Source organism: Thalassophryne amazonica, chromosome 7 (genome assembly GCF_902500255.1).
Source record: "Thalassophryne amazonica chromosome 7, fThaAma1.1, whole genome shotgun sequence".
In the NCBI taxonomy this organism is placed as follows: Eukaryota; Metazoa; Chordata; class Actinopteri; order Batrachoidiformes; family Batrachoididae; genus Thalassophryne; species Thalassophryne amazonica.
Window position 1 is genome coordinate 118759201 of NC_047109.1, and position 20253 is coordinate 118779453.

General features: G+C 40.7%; 1 protein-coding gene across 1 annotated transcript in view; it reads right to left on the bottom strand.

Moving 5' to 3' along the window:
* ube3d (ubiquitin protein ligase E3D) overlaps positions 1–20253 on the bottom strand; it is a 126588-nt gene that overhangs the window by 42901 nt on the left and 63434 nt on the right. Inside the window, exons 5-7 of the mRNA XM_034175419.1 lie at positions 13448–13520; positions 13293–13371; positions 83–191 (exon numbers count right to left, since the gene is read on the bottom strand). Of these exons, the coding sequence (XP_034031310.1) occupies positions 83–191; positions 13293–13371; positions 13448–13520 (261 nt within the window). The remainder of the gene's footprint in view (positions 1–82; positions 192–13292; positions 13372–13447; positions 13521–20253) is intronic.

Genomic DNA, 20253 nt, shown 5'->3' on the forward strand with positions numbered 1-20253 from the left:
CAATTTTGTCAAATATTTCAGTCGTCCACTGTTCTTAAAATGGTCTGGATATATCTGATTTTGCCTCATTTTTGTTGCTTACAAGCATGAAAGTTTTTCCATCAGGTGTCTCCACAGAGAAGCGGAAGGTGGTCTGAGTGTTGGACAGCTTCAGAAGACGGGCAGCCATAGTCCTCTCCAGGAAAAGACATCTGTCCAAAACAAATCTCAGTTTTTAAAATGGCCATCTTAACCTTTAAATCAATCAATGTTTCAACTGCACACAGTAAAACAGAATGGAGCTATTTATCATTAACTACAATCCAACACAGTTTTCACCTTTTCCTGTTAATCAAATGTTGGGAAGAAAGTATTTTATGTATTTTAGAAAAAATTGCCAGGAGTCTAAAGTTTAAATAAATCAAACAAAAAAGGTTCAAACTATATTGATATAAATATGGACATGGGCCTAACTTGTCAGAGAGATAGAGGAAAAAAGGACTTTCCCTACACAGGTGGGACAAACGACGAAAACAAAGGTGCAACATCCACTCATATCTTTACAGAAAATGAGCAGATTCTCAGTTAAATTAAAGAACTAACTAGACTGCACTCAATTATCTACTTACCTACAAGTATGTTACATTATCATTTCAGTCTGTCTTGGCTTTAAAATTGCTGCCGTTACATTTCTGCAGAAATTGTGCTCTGGGGCCTCATGCATGCAATATTACAGTATGGGTGTTATACATCATTTGCCCAGTAGATGTCAACAATTTCATAAAAAATGTAGGATGCTATTCACAAAAAAAGTGCATCAAATGTAATTGTAAATGTAATTTAACATACACTCAACAAAAATATAAACGCAACACTTTTGGTTTTGCTCCCATTTTGTATGAGATGAACTCAAAGATCTAAAACTTTTTCCACATACACAATATCACCATTTCCCTCAAATATTGTTCACAAACCAGTCTAAATCTGTGATAGTGAGCACTTCTCCTTTGCTGAGATAATCCATCCCACCTCACAGGTGTGCCATATCAAGATGCTGATTAGTGCACAGGTGTGCCTTAGACTGCCCACAATAAAAGGCCACTCTGAAAGGTACAGTTTTGTTTTATTGGGGGGGGGATACCAGTCAGTATCTGGTGTGACCACCATTTGCCTCATGCAGTGCAACACATCTCCTTCGCATAGAGTTGATCAGGTTGTCAATTGTGGCCTGTGGAATGTTGGTCCACTCCTCTTCAATGGCTGTGCGAAGTTGCTGGATATTGGCAGGAACTGGTACACACTGTCATAAACGCCGGTCCAGAGCATCCCAAACATGCTCAATGGGTGACATGTCCGGTGAGTATGCCGGCCATGCAAGAACTGGGACATTTTCAGCTTCCAAGAATTGTGTACAGATCCTTGCAACATGGGGCCGTGCATTATCCTGCTGCAACATGAGGTGATGTTCTTGGATGTATGGCACAACAATGGGCCTCAGGATCTCGTCACGGTATCTCTGTGTATTCAAAATGCCATCAATAAAATGCACCTATGTTCTTCATCCATAACAGACGCCTGCCCATACCATAACCCCACCGCCACCATGGGCCACTCGATCCACAACATTGACATCAGAAAACCGCTCACCCACACGACGCCACACACGCTTATGGTAGAGAAATGAACATTCAATACACGAGCAACAGCTCTGGTTGACATTCCTGCTGTCAGCATGCCAATTGCACGCTCCCTCAAATCTTGCGACATCTGTGGCATTGTGCTGTGTGATAAAACTGCACCTTTCAGAGTGGCCTTTTATTGTGGGCAGTCTAAGGCACACCTGTGCACTAATCATAGTGTCTAATCAGCATCTTGATATGGCACACCTGTGAGGTGGGATGGATTATCTCAGCAAAGGAGAAGTGCTCACTATCACAGATTTAGACTGGTTTGTGAACAATATTTGAGGGAAATGGTGATATTGTGTATGTGGAAAAAGTTTTAGATCTTTGAGTTCATCTCATACAAAATGGGAGCAAAACCAAAAGTGTTGCGTTTATATTTTTGTTGAGTGTATTTTGTGTATATAGCAGAGTTTTACAACTTCTAAATTAAGAGTTTTTTGTTATTGTCATGTGCACAGTAAAAACAGGCAGTTATACCAAACAATGAAATTCTTACTCATTCTTCCTAGAAAATTGGCATGTAGAAAGTTCACATCAGATGATTAAAAAACACATAAAATACACATTACTGGACTGAAGAATTTATTATATACACTATTTAAAGGATGTACAGTTTAGAGGATGTGCGAATGAGCAGTATTGGCAATATTTTGTGCAATATTGTGTACTTTAAAGCAGCATTCATCCTGTGCAGGAGTCATAAGGTGCATAAATAGTGAACAGAGACAGATAACAGCAGATAACATTCTGATCATTGGTGACTTTAACGTTCATATAAATAAGCCTTCTGATCCCCTCTGCAAATCATTTATGGAAATTGTGGATGCATTAGGATTTCGGCAATGCATTCAGGACTCGACGCACATTAGTGGAAATACCCTGGATCTGGTTCTCACACGTGGTATTGCTGTCACAAATATTGACATCATGCTTTTTACATCAGTGGTATCTGATCACTCACTTATTAAGTTTACAGTTTTGCTGCCGTGTTTAGTGGAACAACGTTATATATCACTACAGCGATGCATGGACTCCTCAACTAAGAATAGAGTAGAATAGAGTGCCTTTTATTGTCATTATACAATGTACAATGAGATTAAAAGCCAACTCCAAAATCAGTGCAGGCAAGTAAGAAAGAAAAGCAGCAATATCAAATAATAAGTATCAAAAAATATATATACGATGTAAACATTAGAAGGTAAGGTGCACGGTCATGGATGGTATGTACATTGCAGAATAAGTATGTTATTATATACATTGTTAAAAATTATAAATATTGCACATTATGGGATGGAATGTTGCACATTATCGTCGGTGCATGCGGGAATTCAGGATGGTTACCACTTTGGAAAAGAAACTGTTTTTGAGTCTGTTTGTTCTGGACTTAATATACCTGTAGCACTTCCCTGAGGGGATCAGGTCAAACAGTTCAAAGCCAGGGTGGGAGCTGTCTTTAGTGATGTTTGGGGCTCTGCTAAGGCAGTGGGAGCTGTAAATGTCCATCAGGGAGGGGAGAGGGCAGCCAATGATCTTTTGGGCTGTCTTTATGACTCTCTGGAGCCTCTCCCTGTCTGCAGCAGTACAGCTGCCGTACCATACTGTGATGCAGTATGTCAGCAGACTCTGAATGGATGCTCGATAGAAGGTCAGCAGCAGGTTGGAGTCTAGCTTGTGTTTCCTGAGGACTCCCAGGAAGTGTAGCCGCTATTGAGCCTTCTTGGTGACTGCTGTGATGTTCACAGACCAGGAGATATCATCGGAGATGAGGACACCGAGAAATTTGAAGGTGTGAACGCTCTCCACACGCTCGCCATTGATGAAAAGGGGGGCTGGGTCGATGCTGTGCTTCCTCTAGTCAATGATGATTTCCTTGGTTTTCTTGGTGTTCAGTGCAAGGTTATTCTCTGAACACCAGGGTGCCAGCTTCAGGATCTCCTCTCTAAAAGCTGTCTCATCACCCTTAGAGCTAAACTGCCTGATATCGTAGCCTCACATTTGGCAAATACCCAGTCAGGAGACAGACTTGTGGATAGTTTAAACTCAGTGCTCAAAACTACCCTCGACATGATTGCACCACCTGTGTTAAAACCACGCTCCCCCAAAACACAGTCACCTTGGTTCAATGATTACCTGTGTGACGTCAAGCATAAGGCTAGAGGTCTACAACAGAAATGGCGTTGTTCAAAATTAGAAGGATTCCACCTTGTGTGGCGTAATGCTATCTTAGACTATAAGCATGCATTACTGGCTACAAGGCGGACCTATTACTCTGATTTGATCAACAAAAACAAGCATAACTCAAAGTTCTTGTTCGACACGGTGGCAACACGTATTCATGGACAACCACCTGTAGTTCGCTCTCCTTTTACAGCACAAGATTTCCTGGATTACTTTGAGAAGAAAATTGAACACATTAGGTTAAACATGTTATAACATTCTGATTATTGGTGACTTCAATATTCATATAAATAAGCCTTCTGATCCCCTTTGCCCGACTGTGCTGGAAATGATTAATCTCTCATTAACCTCTGGATCTCTTCATAAATGTTTCAAATTTGAAGTGATTAAACCATTATTTAAGAAATCTAATCTTGACCCGAGTGTATTGAAAAACTATCTGCCGATATCAAATCTATCATTTTTCTCTAAAATTCTGGAAAAAGTGGTGTCACGGCAGCTCGTGGATTATCGTACTGAGAATAATCTCTTTGAGCCACGGCAGTCTGCTTTTAGAAAATATCATTCCACTGAGACGGCTCTCACTAAAGTGGTGAATGATCTTCTGCTTACAATGGAATCGGACACCACTATGGTTCTGTTGCTGTTAGATCTCAGTGCTGCATTTGATACCGTGGATCATCATATTCTACTTGATAGGCTGGAAAATCATTTTGGGATTACAGGGAGTGCCCTTGCATGGTTGACGTCAGACTTGACCAGTCGTTCTCACTGTGTTTTGTACAGTAACAGTACCTCTAACTTTAGTGACATAAAATTTGGGGTCCCACAGGGGTCTGTCTTAGGCCTCCTGCTTTTCTGCCTTTATATAGCACCCCTTGGGCACATATTGCGGCGTTTTGGGATTACCTTTCACTGCTATGCTGATGACACACAGTTATACATGCCAATAACTGCTGGTAATCTCGTAAACATAAAATCCTTAGAAGATTGCCTTGCATCAGTGAAAAGTTGGATGTCTAGTAACTTCCTACTTTTAAAGTCTGATAAGACTTAAATGATGGTTCTTGATCCAGTGAGACATCGGTATCAATTTGACCAGTTAACGCTTAAGCTAGGCTCGTGTGTCATACATCACACTGACAAAGTGAGGAACCTTGGGGTAATTTTTGATCCTTCGTTGTCCTTTGACCTCCACATTAGAAATATTACGAAGACTGCTTTTTTCCACCAGCGAAATTTAGCGAAGATTCGTCCCATCGTGTCTATGCTGAGACGCTGATCCATGTGTTTACCTCTTCTACATTGGACTACTGCAATGTTCGTTTTTCTGGTTTACCGCAGTTCAGCATTAGGGCTCTCCAATTGGTTCAAAGTGCTGCAGCCAGACTTTTGATATGAAGCAGAAAGTTTGACCACATTACACCCATTTTAGAGTCTCTTCACTGGCTTCCTGTCCCAGTGAGATCAGATTTTAAGGTTCTGAAACTAGTCTATAAAATTGTTCACGGACTGGCACCTCCCTACCTTAGCTGACCTAATTAAACCTTATGTACTGGCCCGGGCTTTGCGCTCTCAGGGTGCAGGACTACTTTGTGTCCCTAGTGTGAATAAGAAGTCTGCGGGTCACAGAGCTTTCTCTTATCACGCCCCTGTTCTGTGGAATGATCTCCCTGCGTCAATAAAACAGTCAGATTCTGTGGAGACTTTCAAGTCCAGGCTTAAGACGCACTTATTTTCCCTTTCATATGGCTAGCATACTGGTATAGTTTTGTTTTACGCTTTTTACTCTTTTAATTCACTTTATTAGGAAACTGAGCATGCCGCAGCCTCAACTTTACCTAAAGACTGTGTCTTTTAGTGAAGCTCAGGGCTCAGGGCCGGCGATCACCTTATGGCCCAGTAACACGGCACTTAACGAACAGCAACAAAGCCCTGACGAAACAAGAAATCTGGACTTTCGTTGACTGTTGTTGGCATTGTTTAACCTTCGCGCAGCTTCGTTCCTGCAGCTGGCGCTACATCAGGATTTTTAAACTGTTGAAAAATTTGAACGAAGGGCAACGAAAACCTTAATTCGTCTATGTCTCATTTTGCTGTCGTTCTTGACTTTTTTTAATCGTTTGTTTAGTTTTGTAACGTTACGGTTTAATTTGACTTCGCTGGAGCAGCTGAATGTTTTCACACAGTGCAGAAGCCGGTTTGTGAGCGCTGAGGCTTCTGCTGCTTCATGTACCGTCGGAAATTACAGGACAAACTCAGCCTGCTTGCTTGGATTTTTTTATCTGTGCGGGGGGGGGGCAGCTTCACTGGGCTCAGGCACCTTATGAGCCCAGCGAGGTGGTGGCACCTAAAATGTGGAATGCATTGCCTTTGGACCTACGCTCCGTGGACTCTGTTGAAACATTTAAAGTGAAGCTAAAGACCCTTTTGTATAGGCTGGCTTTTACCTCGTTTTTATGGTTTTATGTTTCTGCTGTTTTTAATTTATCTGTTCTTATGTGAAGCACTTTGTGATTTCTATCTTGAAAGGTGCTATATAAATAAACCTTACTTACTTACTTATATAGGTCATAATTCATCTTTTGTGTGGATATAATTATAACAACAGCAACTGCTGAATTTGAAATAACAAAAAAATTGTGTAATTTCCGACGGTACTTGAATGTAGCATCAGCAGCAGTAGCAGCTCCTGTGTGCGCTTATTATTTTGTATTAAATATAACAATATGAGTGTAGGAATGACAATCCAGCCCTTATGTACATGTGGGAACAGGTAGATGAATCAAAATGATGATATAAAGAGCTGTTCGGGAAGGAAGAATTCACGTTGTGGATCAGTGATCAGCTGGTGGAAATAACCGCACATGTGAGTCAATGCGCGCGTTCACACGCACTGATTAATTTACTGCTCTGATATATTCAATCATCTTTACACTTATATTTATTCTCCCTTTTGACAGTTTTCTGTTATGAATAAATATATATGGGTTATAGTAAGAGAATACAGTGATACAGCAGTGACCACAGCACAATTTTTTTTTAAATTGGAGTAAGACGGAGCGCGCAGTGTGTGGACAGACAGTGTGGATTCTGATGATGAAGGAGATCAAATCAAATCAATTTTATTAATCACAACAACAGTTGCCCCAAGGCGCTTTATATTGTAAGGCAAAAGCCACACAATAATCACAGAAAAACCCCAACGGTCAAAACGACCCCCTGTGAGCAAGCACTTGTTGACAGTGGGAAGGAAAAACTCCCTTTTAACAGGAAGAAACCTTCAGCAGGATCAGGGAGGGGCAGTCTTCTGCTGGGACTGGTTGGGGCTGAAGGAGAGAACCAGGAAAAAGACATGCTGTGGAAGAGAGCAGAGATCAATCACTAATGATTAAATGCAGAGTGGTGCATACAGAGCAATAAGAGAAAGAAACACTCAGTGCATCATGGGAACTCCCCAGCAGTCTAAGTCTATAGCAGCATAACTAAGGGATGGTTCAGGGTCACCTGATCCAGCCCTAACTACAAGCTTTAGCAAAAAGGAAAGTTTTAAGCCTAATCTTAAGAGTAGAGAGGGTGTCTGTCTCCCTGATCTGAATTGGGAGCTGGTTCCACAGGAGAGGAGCCTGAAAGCTGAAGGCTCTGCCTCCCATTCTACTCTTACAAACCCTAGGAACTACAAGTAAGCCTGCAGTCTGAGAGCGAAGCACTCTATTGGGGTGATATGGTACTATGAGGTCCCTAAGATAAGATGGGACCTGATTATTCAAAACCTTATAAGTAAGAAGAAGAATTTTAAATTCTATTCTACAGGAAGCCAATGAAGAGAGGCCAATATGGGTGAAATATGCTCTCTCCTTCTAGTCCATGTCACTACTCTAGCTGCAGCATTTTGAATTAACTGAAGGCTTTTCAGGGAACTTTTAGGACAACCTGATAATAATGAATTATAATAGTCCAGTCTAGAGGAAATAAATGCATTAATTAGTTTTTCAGCATCACTCTGAGACAAGACCTTTCTAATTTTAGAGATATTGCGCAAATGCAAAAAAGCAGTCCTACATATTTGCTTAATATGTGCATTGAAGGACATATCCATCAAAAATGACTCCAAGATTTCTCACAGTATTACTGGAGGTCAGGGTAATGCCATCCAGAGTAAGGATCTGGTTAGACACCATGTTTCTAAGATTTGTGGGGGCCAAGTACAATAACTTCAGTTTTAGCCGAGTTTAAAAGCAGGAAATTAGAGGTCATCCATGTCTTTATGTCTGTAAGACAACCTGCAGTTTAACTAATTGGTGTGTGTCCTCTGGCTTCATGGATAGATAAAGCTGGGTATCATCTGCGTAACAATGAAAATTTAAGCAATGCTAATACTGCCTAAGGGAAGCATGTATAAAGTGAATAAAACTGGTCCTAGCACAGAACCTTGTGGAACTCCATAATTAACCTTAGTCTGTGAAGAAGACTCCCCATTTACATGAACAAATTGTAATCTATTAGATAAATATGATTAAACCACCGCAGCGCAGTGCCTTTAATACCTCTGTAATAAAATGTTATGGTCAACAGTATCAAAAGCAGCACTGAGGTCTAACAGGACAAGCACAGAGATGAGTCCACTGTCTGAGGCCATAAGAAGATCATTTGTAACCTTCACTAATGCTGTTTCTGTACTATGATGAATTCTGAAACCTGACTGAAACTCTTCAAATAGACCATTCCTCTGCAGATGATCAGTTAGCTGTTTTACAACTACCCTTTCAAGAATTTTTGAGAGAAAAGGAAGGTTGGAGATTGGCCTATAATTAGCTAAGATAGCTGGGTCAAGTGATGGCTTTTTAAGTAATGGTTTAATTACTGCCACCTTAAAAGCCTGTGGTACACAGCCAACTAATAAAGATAGACTGATCATATTTAAGATCAAAGCATTAATTAATGGTAGGGCTTCCTTGAGCAGCCTGGTAGGAATAGGGTCTAATAGACATGTTGATGGTTTGGAGGAAGTGACTAATTAAAATAACTCAGACAGAACAATTGGAGAGAAAGAGTCTAACCAAATACCAGCATTACTGAAAGCAGCCAAAGATAACGATATGTCTTTGGGATGGTTATGAGTAATTTTTTCTCTAATAGTTAAAATTTTATTAGCAAAGAAAGTCATTAAGTCATTACTAGTTAAAGTTAAAGGAATACTTGGCTCAATAGAGCTCTGACTCTTTGTTAGCCTGGCTACAGTGCTGAAAAGACACCTGGGGTTCTTATTTTCTTCAATTAGTGATGAGTAGTAAGATGTCTTAGCTTTACAGAGGGCTTTTTTATAGAGCAACAGACTCTTTTTCCAGGCTAAGTGAAGATCTTCTAACTTAGTGAGACGCCATTTCCTCTCCAACTTACGAGTTATCTGCTTTAAGCTGCGAGTTTGTGGGTTATACCACGGAGTCAGGCACTTCTGATTTAAGGCTCTCTTTTTCAGAGGAGCTACAGCATCCAAAGTTGTGCTCAATGAGGATGTAAAACTATTGACGAGATAATCTATCTCACTCACAGAGTTTAGGTAGCTACTCTGCACTGTGTTGGTATATGGCATTGGAGAACATAACAAAGAAGGAATCATATCCTTAAACCTAGTTACAGCGCAGAGATGATCCCTCTTTTGTTCTGGACAAGGAACCAGTGCAAGTGGTCCACTGACGTGCACACAGATCTCCACAGCTATGAGCTCCGTCCCAGCACCAAGTCCTGGAACTCAGAGATGCAGACACACACTGCTCCAGCTGTGGCTCCAGGCGTGTTTCATTTAAAGCGTCGAGATCGTTAGCTTTGGCTTTTTTAAGTTCCTCTTTTGCCCCTTTTGCACTCTTGCTTCGCAGACTCTTCGGTGATAAAAGCTCTTTCGTCCACCTTTTCTCAACAAATTGTGACTTTTTTAAACTTTTTCCCTTCGTTCAGGCATCGTCGTGTGCCGTGTGACTGGGCCATTAGTATTTCTTCTGTTTTTCTTGTCGTTTAATGCTGACAAATTATACTGTAATTCTTGTCTTTCTGATGCCTGGTTCTGTTTTTTCTCTCTGTTTAAAGTGCAGCTCCATCCAGAGATGGGTGTGGTATTTGTGCTGGAGACCCTCCTGTCCTGTGCGCCAATAGCATTTTCTGTATATTCGTTTTGTGAATTGTTTCTGTGAACTGTTCTGTAATTTATGTTTGTATCATGGCACAAGTAGAGGGTCACCCCTTTGAGTCTGGTCTGCTTGAGGTTTCTTCCTTAGAGGGAGTTTTTCTTTACCACTGTTGCTCTGGGGGTTAGTAAGGTTAGACCTTACTTGTGTGAAGCGCCTTGAGGCAACTCTGTTGTGATTTGGCGCTATAAAAATGAAAATAAATTGAAATTGAAAAAAAAAACAGAGCTGTTATGATAAATACTGAGATGATGATAGTAATCATGATGAGGAGAAGAATGGCAGTGAACGCACAGTTACTCAGTTGGTGTAGGGGTCAGTGTGTCAGAGATCGTAGACCTGTAGAAGTTGCTGAGAATTTTGGCTGACAGACCAAATTTTCTTAGTCATCTCAAAGGTCCAGTCTCTGTTGGGGATTTTTGATGATCTGTAACACCAGGTGAGATCATCACTGATGTGAGTGCCGAGGAATAAGGAGGTCTCCACCCTCTTCACCTCTATCTCATCAGTGTATAGTTGGTGTGTGCAGTTCCCCACTCCTCTGTGGATCCATAACCATCTCTTTGGTCTTGTCTGCAATGAGGTAAAGATTATTGTCGAGACACTGGGCTACCAGATCTGCTACCTGTCTTCTGTGTGCCGTCTTGTCCCCACCAGTTATCAGACCGATTATTGTTGTGTCATCCGCAAATTTAACGATGCTGGTGTTGTTCTGGGAGGCTACACAGTCATACGTGAAGAGTCTGTAGAGCAGGGGGCTCAGTACATAGCCCTGGGGTGTCCCGGTACTCACAGTTCTTATGCTGCATGTGCGGTTCTGAACTTTAACTGACTGGGGTCTGCCTGTTAGAAAATTCAGCACCCAGTTACAGAGGGAGGGTGTCAGTCCAAGTGGGAGGAGCCTATCTGTGAGTTTACAGGAAATGACTGTGTTGATTGCTGAGTTGTCGTCGATAAACAACATGTGTGTCCCTGCCCTCTAAGTGCATGAGGACTGTGTGAATAGCGGCGTTAACTGCATCAGCAGTGGATTGATTCTGGTGATATGCAAACTGTAGCGGGTCTACAGTGTCTGGGATGGTCTTTTTAATGTGGGTCCTGTCTAGCCTTTCAAAGCACTTCATTATGATTGGAGTGAGTGCTATGGGATGAAAGTCATTTAAGCAGGTGACAGCGCTTCTCTTGGGGACGGGTTCTATGGTGGTGGACTTAAAACAGGTGGGTACAAAAGTTTGTTTGTGCAAGGGACAGATTGAATATGTCACCAAACACGTCAGCCAGCTGTGATTAGCAAACCCTGAGTGCGCGGCCAGGGATGTTATCGGGGCCAGCTGCTTTCCGTGGATTTGATTTGCTCAGAACACTGCGCACGTCTGCTGATGTCACCATGAGTGATGAGTCCTGTCTGCTCTTCCTGACCAACATCCTTCCCTGCTGATCAGTATCCTGGGCCTCAAAGCAAGTGTCAAACTCATTCAGCTCATCTGGCAGTGTGGTTTGTCAGGATGTGACTGTGCTGCTGCTCTGCTGGAAGTCCGTGATGTGCTGGAGTCCTTCCCACATGCGTTGAGGGTCAGAGGTGCAGGAGTGACCCTCCAACCTCAGTCTGTATTGTCTCTTGGCCTTTCTGATGGCTCTGCTCAGGTCATATCTGGGCTTTGTGTCGTCCTCATCAGGGCCTGAGACGAATGCAGCCAAGCATGCACATAGCTTGGCCCTTACATCACAGTTTACACAGGGTTTTTGGTCGGGCTATTTCCTTCGGTGCTTTATGGGAATAACAGCCTCTGTCTATGTGCCGGTGTAGCTGATAACCGCAGAGGCATATTCGTCCAAGTCTACAGTACTGTCCTTTGTGAAAGTTCTAAACACATCCCAGTTTGTACAGCCAAAGCAGTCCTGAAGCATTAGTTCAGTTTCTTCATTCCACACTTTAACAGCTTTACTTACTGGGGAGCTTGCTTGAAAAGTTGTCTGTAGGCTGGATACAGGAACATGAAGATATGATCAGCCTCTCCAAAATGTGGCCACCTTTCATGTTGCTGTAGACGTTATTTTCCCTCATCGGAACACTCAGGGAGAACAGTCCCAAGGCTGCAGTGGTTAAAATTCCCGGCTGTTAAATACAGCGTCCGGGTGTTTGGTCTCTTGTTTACTGATGACGTCATGCAGCTGGCCTAGTGCGCTAGCGATGTTAGCTCATGGTGGTATGTAAACAGCTGTTATAAACACAGCGCTAAACTCAGGAGGCAGGTAGAAAGTTCTGCACTTCACCGTCAGCGGTTCAATGTCTGGTGAACAGGGTCTGGACGTCTCAGCACCTGCCACCTCCGTGGTTGCCCGATGCTAATGTCCGGTCACCTTGGTAAATAGCGTGTGTCTCGAGATGAACTGCAGAGTCCAGCATATCTTCAGTCAGCCAGGTTTCTGTTAAAGTGAGAACACAGTACACTCTGATCTCAGGTTGAGTTGTAATCCAGCACCAGGTGAGGTAGTGGCGGCCTGGTAGCCTTAGCTTTTAGCCTAGTGTGCAGGACATCCATCTTGCCTCGTTTCCACCTCAGCCTCTTTGTGTTCCAGCTGCTCGGCTCACTAAAGGCCGGGGCTGCTGCGTCTTCTCGTCGCAGATGAAAGCCAAAGTCCGAGAGTCTGAATAAAAGTTTGTGATGAACCTTGCTGATGTTTAAAAATGTCTCCTTACAGTCGTGTAGGTGCACATTCAACATGAACAAGAAGGCAGAAATAAAGAAAAAGAAGCATCACGTCGGGAGAGAAGAACAGAGCCGTCTGAAACGGCGGGCGCCATCTTATCTGCCCTTTTTATTCTCCATCACTTCTTCCTACATAATCACCCCCCCCCCCCCCACCTCCCAAAAAAAGGATTTCTCAGAAACAATGTCAAATACAAGCCAAGCACTCAGAAGCTTTGACTGTTAACAAGTTGTCAATATAACTTACGTTGACAAAAACACCCCTGAAGTTTTCCTTTAAAAAGTGAAACTATTCCGTCACAAAATCCTGAAAAATTAAACACGAGGAGCCTGAAAATCTGAATGTCTCCACTCAAACTATTCAGAAACAGGAGGTGTGGATGATAACTGACACGCAATTACAGCGCTGTCAGAATGAGTGACCACAGAGCCGAGACACATCAACTGCAAAATATAATCAGCAACGCGTCTCAGCTTAAGTCAGACTGACACGTAAATGTAGCAGATTTATTATCAGTGTGAGGAACAAAAATATGAACTTATTTAAATAAACATGCCTGCTGAGTGAAGCATCTGGTTTTCTGTCTCCCACAGCGAGCTCCACCGCAACCTGTGTGACGTACAGTCTCAGGGTCTCTGCAAAGCAGAAAAGGGACAGACTCACACGCTGTCCACCGTCCTCTGAATCATGGAGTGTTAATATGATGAGGACCTGCTCCCACAGCCTCCCCCAGCACAGAAGAACAGCTCGTACACGTCAGGACCGTCAGCCGACGGCACGGCTTCTGTACCAAACACACACACACACACACAATGACAAAACTGTGGGACATCAGCTGCAATGGAACTGTAATCAATAATCAGAGCTGAGCCCTCAGAGACACGGGGAGGGACATGGCAGGAGGGGTCTTTTTCTGTCCCTCTTTCTCTCCATTTCTCTCAGATTCAGCACTCGCTCAGCAAACGACTGATGTTTGATTTTATCCAAGCAGCATGTCAGGAGTTTGTGTCTCTGTGAGGTCAGCGTGTGCTCCTTTTATACCCAATCACGAGTATCCTCAGTTCCCAAATACTTATTGAGTGTTGTTAGAAGGAAAGGTGATGTAACACAGCGGTAAACATACCACTGTCCCAGCTTTTTCGAAACATGTTGCAGGCATCCATTTCAAAATGAGCAAATATTTGCACAAAAACAATAAAGTTTATCAGTCTAAACATTAAATATGTTGTCTTTTGGTGTATTCAACTGAATATAGGTTGAAGAGGATTTGCAAATTATTGTATTCTGTTTTTATTTACATTTTATACAACGTCCCAACTTCATTGGAATTGGGGTTGTACACTGCAATGACACAAATGTCAGATAGCTGGTTAACATCAATTGATGACTCAATGTTTGTGGGAACAGTAATGTTTGATTTCAGTGCTGCCTTTGATGTGACTGACCATGACATTTTAATTTCCAAGCTTATTAGTCATAGTTTTAATTTCTCTGTAAGTCGGTTGTTCAAGAGCTACCTGTCGGACAGGTCGCAGAGAGTTTTTTTTTTTCCAGTGGTGCTTTATCTGATAGTAAATCCTTGGACTGTGGAGTCCCCCAGGGTAGTCGCCTGGGACCTCTTATTTTCAATTTTTACTAATGATATGCCGTATGTACTCAGGAAGGCTAAGCTGACTATGTTTGCTGATTGTTCTATTCTTTATTATGCTGCCCCCACATGTTCAGAACTTAATCATGTTCTATCTTGTGAGATTAGCATATTATATTAATGACTCAAAATAAATAAATTGATCCTTAATATACCAAAAACAAAGAGTATAATGTTTGGTTCTAGCTATAGATTATCTAATAATCCTAAATTGAATATACAAATAGATAGTAGAACAATTCAGCAAGTAAAAACTTTAAAGCTGCTGTCACACATAGCAAGAATGTGAAGGAACCAGGCTGAAAACAGCAAATATTACCATCATAGGGTAGGGATAAATAAGATGATGCTTCACCCTACCCCTTTTCGGACATGTTGGGTACACATTAGGAACTTTTTTTATTTATTTGTATTATCGTCTAATTGCTTGGGGCTATTTGTTGTTGTTTTCACTGATCTATCTTGTATTTGTTGTTGTATCAAATGTTCGGAATAAACAGTTTTCACTTCACTTCAGTTTTCACTTCACATCATCAGATGCAATTGGAGGGAAAGAGGCGTGGTCAGCAGTGTCAGAACGCATCCAGATTACCTCGTCCACACCTACACGATGGCATCCAAAGCGCATGTAGACAACAGTATAGATCACGGGTTTTCAAAGTGTGGGAGAGTGAGCCCCCACCTCAGAGAACAAATGAATAGCTGCCCCCCCAAACCCCACAACACACAATATCAACATCTTCGTGTGTTTCTTGTTATTCTTTTACACATCTTAAACACATTTTAAAAGTATTTGTGCATTTTTAAGGAACTGTCTATACATTTACACATTTTATATCATCTGTAAACATTTTAAAGGTGTTTTAAAGAACTTGCTATTCCCTTTAGCTGGGAACATTTTAAACGTGTTTTTAAATAACTTTCTATTCTTACCTTTTGTCATATTTTAAACATTGTTTTTTAAACATTTAAACATCTCTGTGTTTTTAAACATCTTTGGCATAACTAACACATTTTAACATAAATAATATTAATTCAACTTCAGGGATGGGTATTGATAAGATTTTATCAATATCGATGCCATTATCAATTCAGCTTATCGATACCTCTTGTGAATTTTCTGTGTACTAAAAGTAGGCTTTACAGGTTTTCTATGTCAGCAACATTTTATTAAGTCTTAAAGTAAATAAATATGAAATTGGTCACTGGATCCTTGATCTCTGGACAGAAATAGAAACAAAATCTGTAGTTTTTAATCAAACGCATTTCCTTTCAGACATTCATGTCATGAATGTCACTCCGTACCTCTGAGCTGAGCTCAGCCAGCTTAATGTAATTCATAAAGAATGTAGGACGTCTCATTTTGGGAGGAAAAAAACATTTTAGCCTGCTGTAGTTTGTTGTCTGTGTTACAAAATATGGAAAGAGTTGTCATTTGATTTAAAACGGTGATTCACTTTGAAGTTATTAATTCTGGCTCAGCAGAGAGCGGCGCAGCATTTGGAGCTCTGCGAATGGAATGGAGGACAATTCTTGTTTTTTTTTTGTCTGCAACAACAGTCCCAGTTAGTGACTTTAATCCACACAAAAGTGACTCACGACTGACATTTTAAATGGCTTTGAGAGGGGTTAAGAAGTGGCGAAGCAATGAACCAACCAAGCAGTGGGTCAAACCAAGCAGCTTCAAGAACAGCCGCTGCAGAAGCGGTTGATTACAGACCCGCTGCAGGGTCTGTAATCAACGTAAAGAAATGATAATTTTCCTGATAAAACACCCTCAAAAACGGACTTCTGGGTGAGCGTTTCAAGATGGTGGTCTAATGTTTTGGTGGTCCTGACCAGATGTGAAAAAAACTCCACAAAACTCGATAAATTGATTATGTATGTGTCCAAAATGACATATTATGCGTGGAGTTAGATCAAAGAATAGACAAGGGGGTCCAAAAAGCGACAGTCAAGAGAAGACTAATTCTACAAACGCTGAGGACCAAACTAGCGCGATGCAGGCCGCAGAGCCAGACGAGGGAAGCGAGCTATCTACCGCTAAAGCCATACAGAACTTATGCAGCAGTATAAAAGAAATGCAAAACGACATCAACACAATGAAAAGGGATATCAAACAAGACTTGAACAATTTTAAGGCTGAAGTGAACCAGAAGCTGGAGGAGGTCAGTGCGGATATTCGTAACCAGAGTACAAGGCTCACTGAGACTGAACAGCGAGTGGACGAGCTCGAGACAGTGAACGTGGATTTGAGAGACACACTGCTTTATTGTCTCAAACAACAAAAAATTCTCCAGGACAAAGTCACTGATTTAGAAGGGAGATCTCGTGGCAATAATATCCGTATTTACAGTGTTAAAGAAGGGGCCGAAGGGAGCGCTATGCTAACGTTCATTACAGCTTTTTTAAAAGAGCAACTTTCCTTTAAGGAAGACATGGATCTGCAGATACAGAGAGCACACCGGTCACTTGGCCTGAAACCCCGAGATAACACGATAACAAGATCTATCCTGGTTAATTTTCTCAGGTACGACATGAAAGAGAAGATATTAAAAGCGGCATGGGAAAAAAGATAACATTTGAGGGCAACACGATCTCATTCGCGCACGACTTGCCAACGGAGGTAAACAACAAGCTTAAAGAATACAAACACATCAAGAGGATCCTTAAAGAGGAAAAGATTCGTTTTCAAACACCGTACCCGGTAAGATGAGGATCCATTGGGAAGAAGGTCCACGCGTGTAAAAGGATGCGGCAGAGGCGGCTGAGGACATGAAGAAGAGGGGATACTCCGTGCAGGTGCCGCGCTCTGGTGCTGAGGACGAGCCTCCGCTTTCCCGAGGCGCACACTGGAATAAAGTGAACAGCTCGCACACCGAACGCGCCCGCGAGAAGTTCTGTGAATTTCAACGACAGCAAGTATAATTTATTTTATAATGAGGCCTATTTTTTTTTTCCACTAAAGAAGACGCAGGCTGTAACATGAAGGTATATAAGACGCTTTTACTTATGCATCTCTTTTGAATTTAAGATAAGGACAATGTGACATACTAACTGCATGTTCTATTGCGTTCAAACGTTCAATAATTGAAGACAGAACTGGCGACGTGTGCCATGACTGAAAAATACAAGATACACAGATATATATTGTTTTTTTTTTTTTTTTTTTATTGAGGTTTATTTTTTTTTTTACTCCCTGTCAAACACATTAATGGTGATTAGGACTAATGGACAATTGTTTGTTATGCTCAAAGGAGAAGGAACTTTGCTTCAGGTGGAGAAGGAGTCCCTATCTTGGATAGGACTGTTGCTCCTACAAGGTTGGAAAGGATGTAGTGGGTGGATAGGGCTGAACGACACCCTAAGGTTGGAAGTCTTTTTTTAACTTTTATTTGTTCTATGTTCTAATGGTTCTTGTTCTTATTGTGATGTCGGCGTAGGTAAACAGGCATACTGGTATGACTAATAATACTTTTAGAGCAGCTTCATGGAACATAAACAGCATGAACAACCCTGTTAAAAGGAGTAGAGTAATGTCCAAAATAAAAAGGGAGAAAATTCAAATTATGTTTCTTCAGGAGACTCATTTGTCCCAAACAGAAAACGAGAAATTAAAAAAATTTGGATTTAGAAATACTTATTACAGTTCACAAAAGAGGGGTTGCGGTGCTAATACATAATTCCCTACATTTTGAATTTATTAAACAAAAACGGGACAGTGAAGGCAGGTATATATTGGTTCAGGGGAAAATAGAGGGTAAATTAACTACTCTTCTCTCCGTTTATTTTCCACCACACTATGAGCGGCATTTTTTGGAAAAAATTCTAGAAATAATATCTTCAGAGTCACAGGGTATATTAATATGCGCAGGTGACTTTAATACAATATTAAATAAAAATGATACATCTAATAATAAGAGCATAGTCACACCACAAAGTAAATTGTTAAGGAAGGGCCTGGATGACCTACATTTACTGGATATATGGCGGGAGATGCATCCAACGGAAAAAGATTTTACCTACTTTTCCCCCCCTCACGCAGTATACTCACGGATAGATCTCTTCCTGGAATTCAGGAATGATAGATATAGAATAGAAAGCTGTGATATAGGTACTAGGGATATATCAGACCATTCACCAATCTATTTAACGCTTCATTTGGATATAAGACCTAAAAAGACAATATGGAGACTAAATACAAGTTTATTAAATAATAAAAACGTTATAAAAGAGGTTAAAGCAGAAATAGAAAACTTTTTGCAATTAAATTACAATGAACAAGTCAATCCTAATATTTTATGGGACACTTTGAAAGCTGTTATAAGAGGGAAATTTATATCACTGAGTACAGCTATTAAGAAAGCAAAAGAAAAACAACTTAATGATCTGGAAAATACATTAAAAAGCTTGGAAAGTGAACATATTAGGAATCAATCTAGTCAGACCCTTGAATTAATTCGACAGGTAAGGACAAAAATTTTAGATATTCATGAAGAAGAGGAAGAAAAGAAATATAAATTTTTGAAACAGACATATTACGAAACAGGACCAAAGACAACAAAATTACTTGCTAGGAAAATTCGTAAAAAACAAATGTAGCAATCAGTATGCGCAATAGTTGACCCCAAAACAGGGAAACTAGAAAACAATTTAGAAGGAATCGATAAACCATTTCAAACATATTATAAGATATTATATACACAACCTGAACAAAGTAATCTAGATGTTAAAATATTTTTAAATTCATTAGATTTATCATCAATTGGAGAAACTCAGAATGAAAGTTTAACTAAACCAATAGATATGAAGGAACTGAAGATGATGTTAAGAAAACTAAAAAACAATAAAACACCAGGTACAGACGGCCTGCCAGCCGAGTGGTATAAAACGTTTGAAGAAGAATTATTACTGGTATTATTAAAATCACTGAATTGGACGCTAGTGAAAATGACCACACCACCATCATGGACAGAGGCGATTATAACAGTAATACCAAAGGAAGGCAAGGATAAAATACTGTGCAGCTCGTATAGGCCAATATCAATTCTAAATCAAGATTACAAATTATATGCATCTATAATATCCAGTAGACTGAACTCATTTGTCCCAGACTTGATTGAGGAGGATCAGACCGGTTTTGTCAGTGGCCGACAAACTCAAGATAACATAAGACGTTCTCTTCATGTAATTCACAATATTCAGGCAAAAAAGGAGAAAGCAGTACTGGTTAGTTTAGATGCTGAAAAAGCCTTTGACTGTGTTAGATGGGAATATTTATTCTTAGTCTTGAGCGATTTGGTTTTTCTGAAAGCTCAATTAATAGTATTAGGACACTATACTCAGCACCTACAGCAAGAATTAAGATAAATGGACGTTTAACAGACCAAATAAATCTGGAGAGATCTACCTGTCAAGGCTGTCCATTATCCCCTAGTTTATTCACCCTATACATAGAGCCACTAGCCCAGGCTATAAGAGGAAATAATAATATCCAAGGCATAGAAATAAATTCAAGAGAACACAAAATAGCGTTATACGCTGATGATGTTCTTTTATACATCTCTAATCCAGAACAATCCATTTGGGCCCTTCTAGACTTACTAGACATATTTGGTACTTATTCAGGATATAAATTAAATATAGGTAAAACCCAAATTATGACTTTTAGTTATTCCCCTTCAAAAGAGATTAAAAATAAAATCACCGTTGACTGGTCTAAGAAAGCAATTAGATATTTGGGGGTGTGGCTCACCCACAACCCAGGTGACTTGTATAGGAAAAACTTTAACAATGTAAATAGGAGGATTAAAGAAGAGTTCACACAATGGGCAACATATATACGTGTATTTGATTTTAGTGCAAGAAT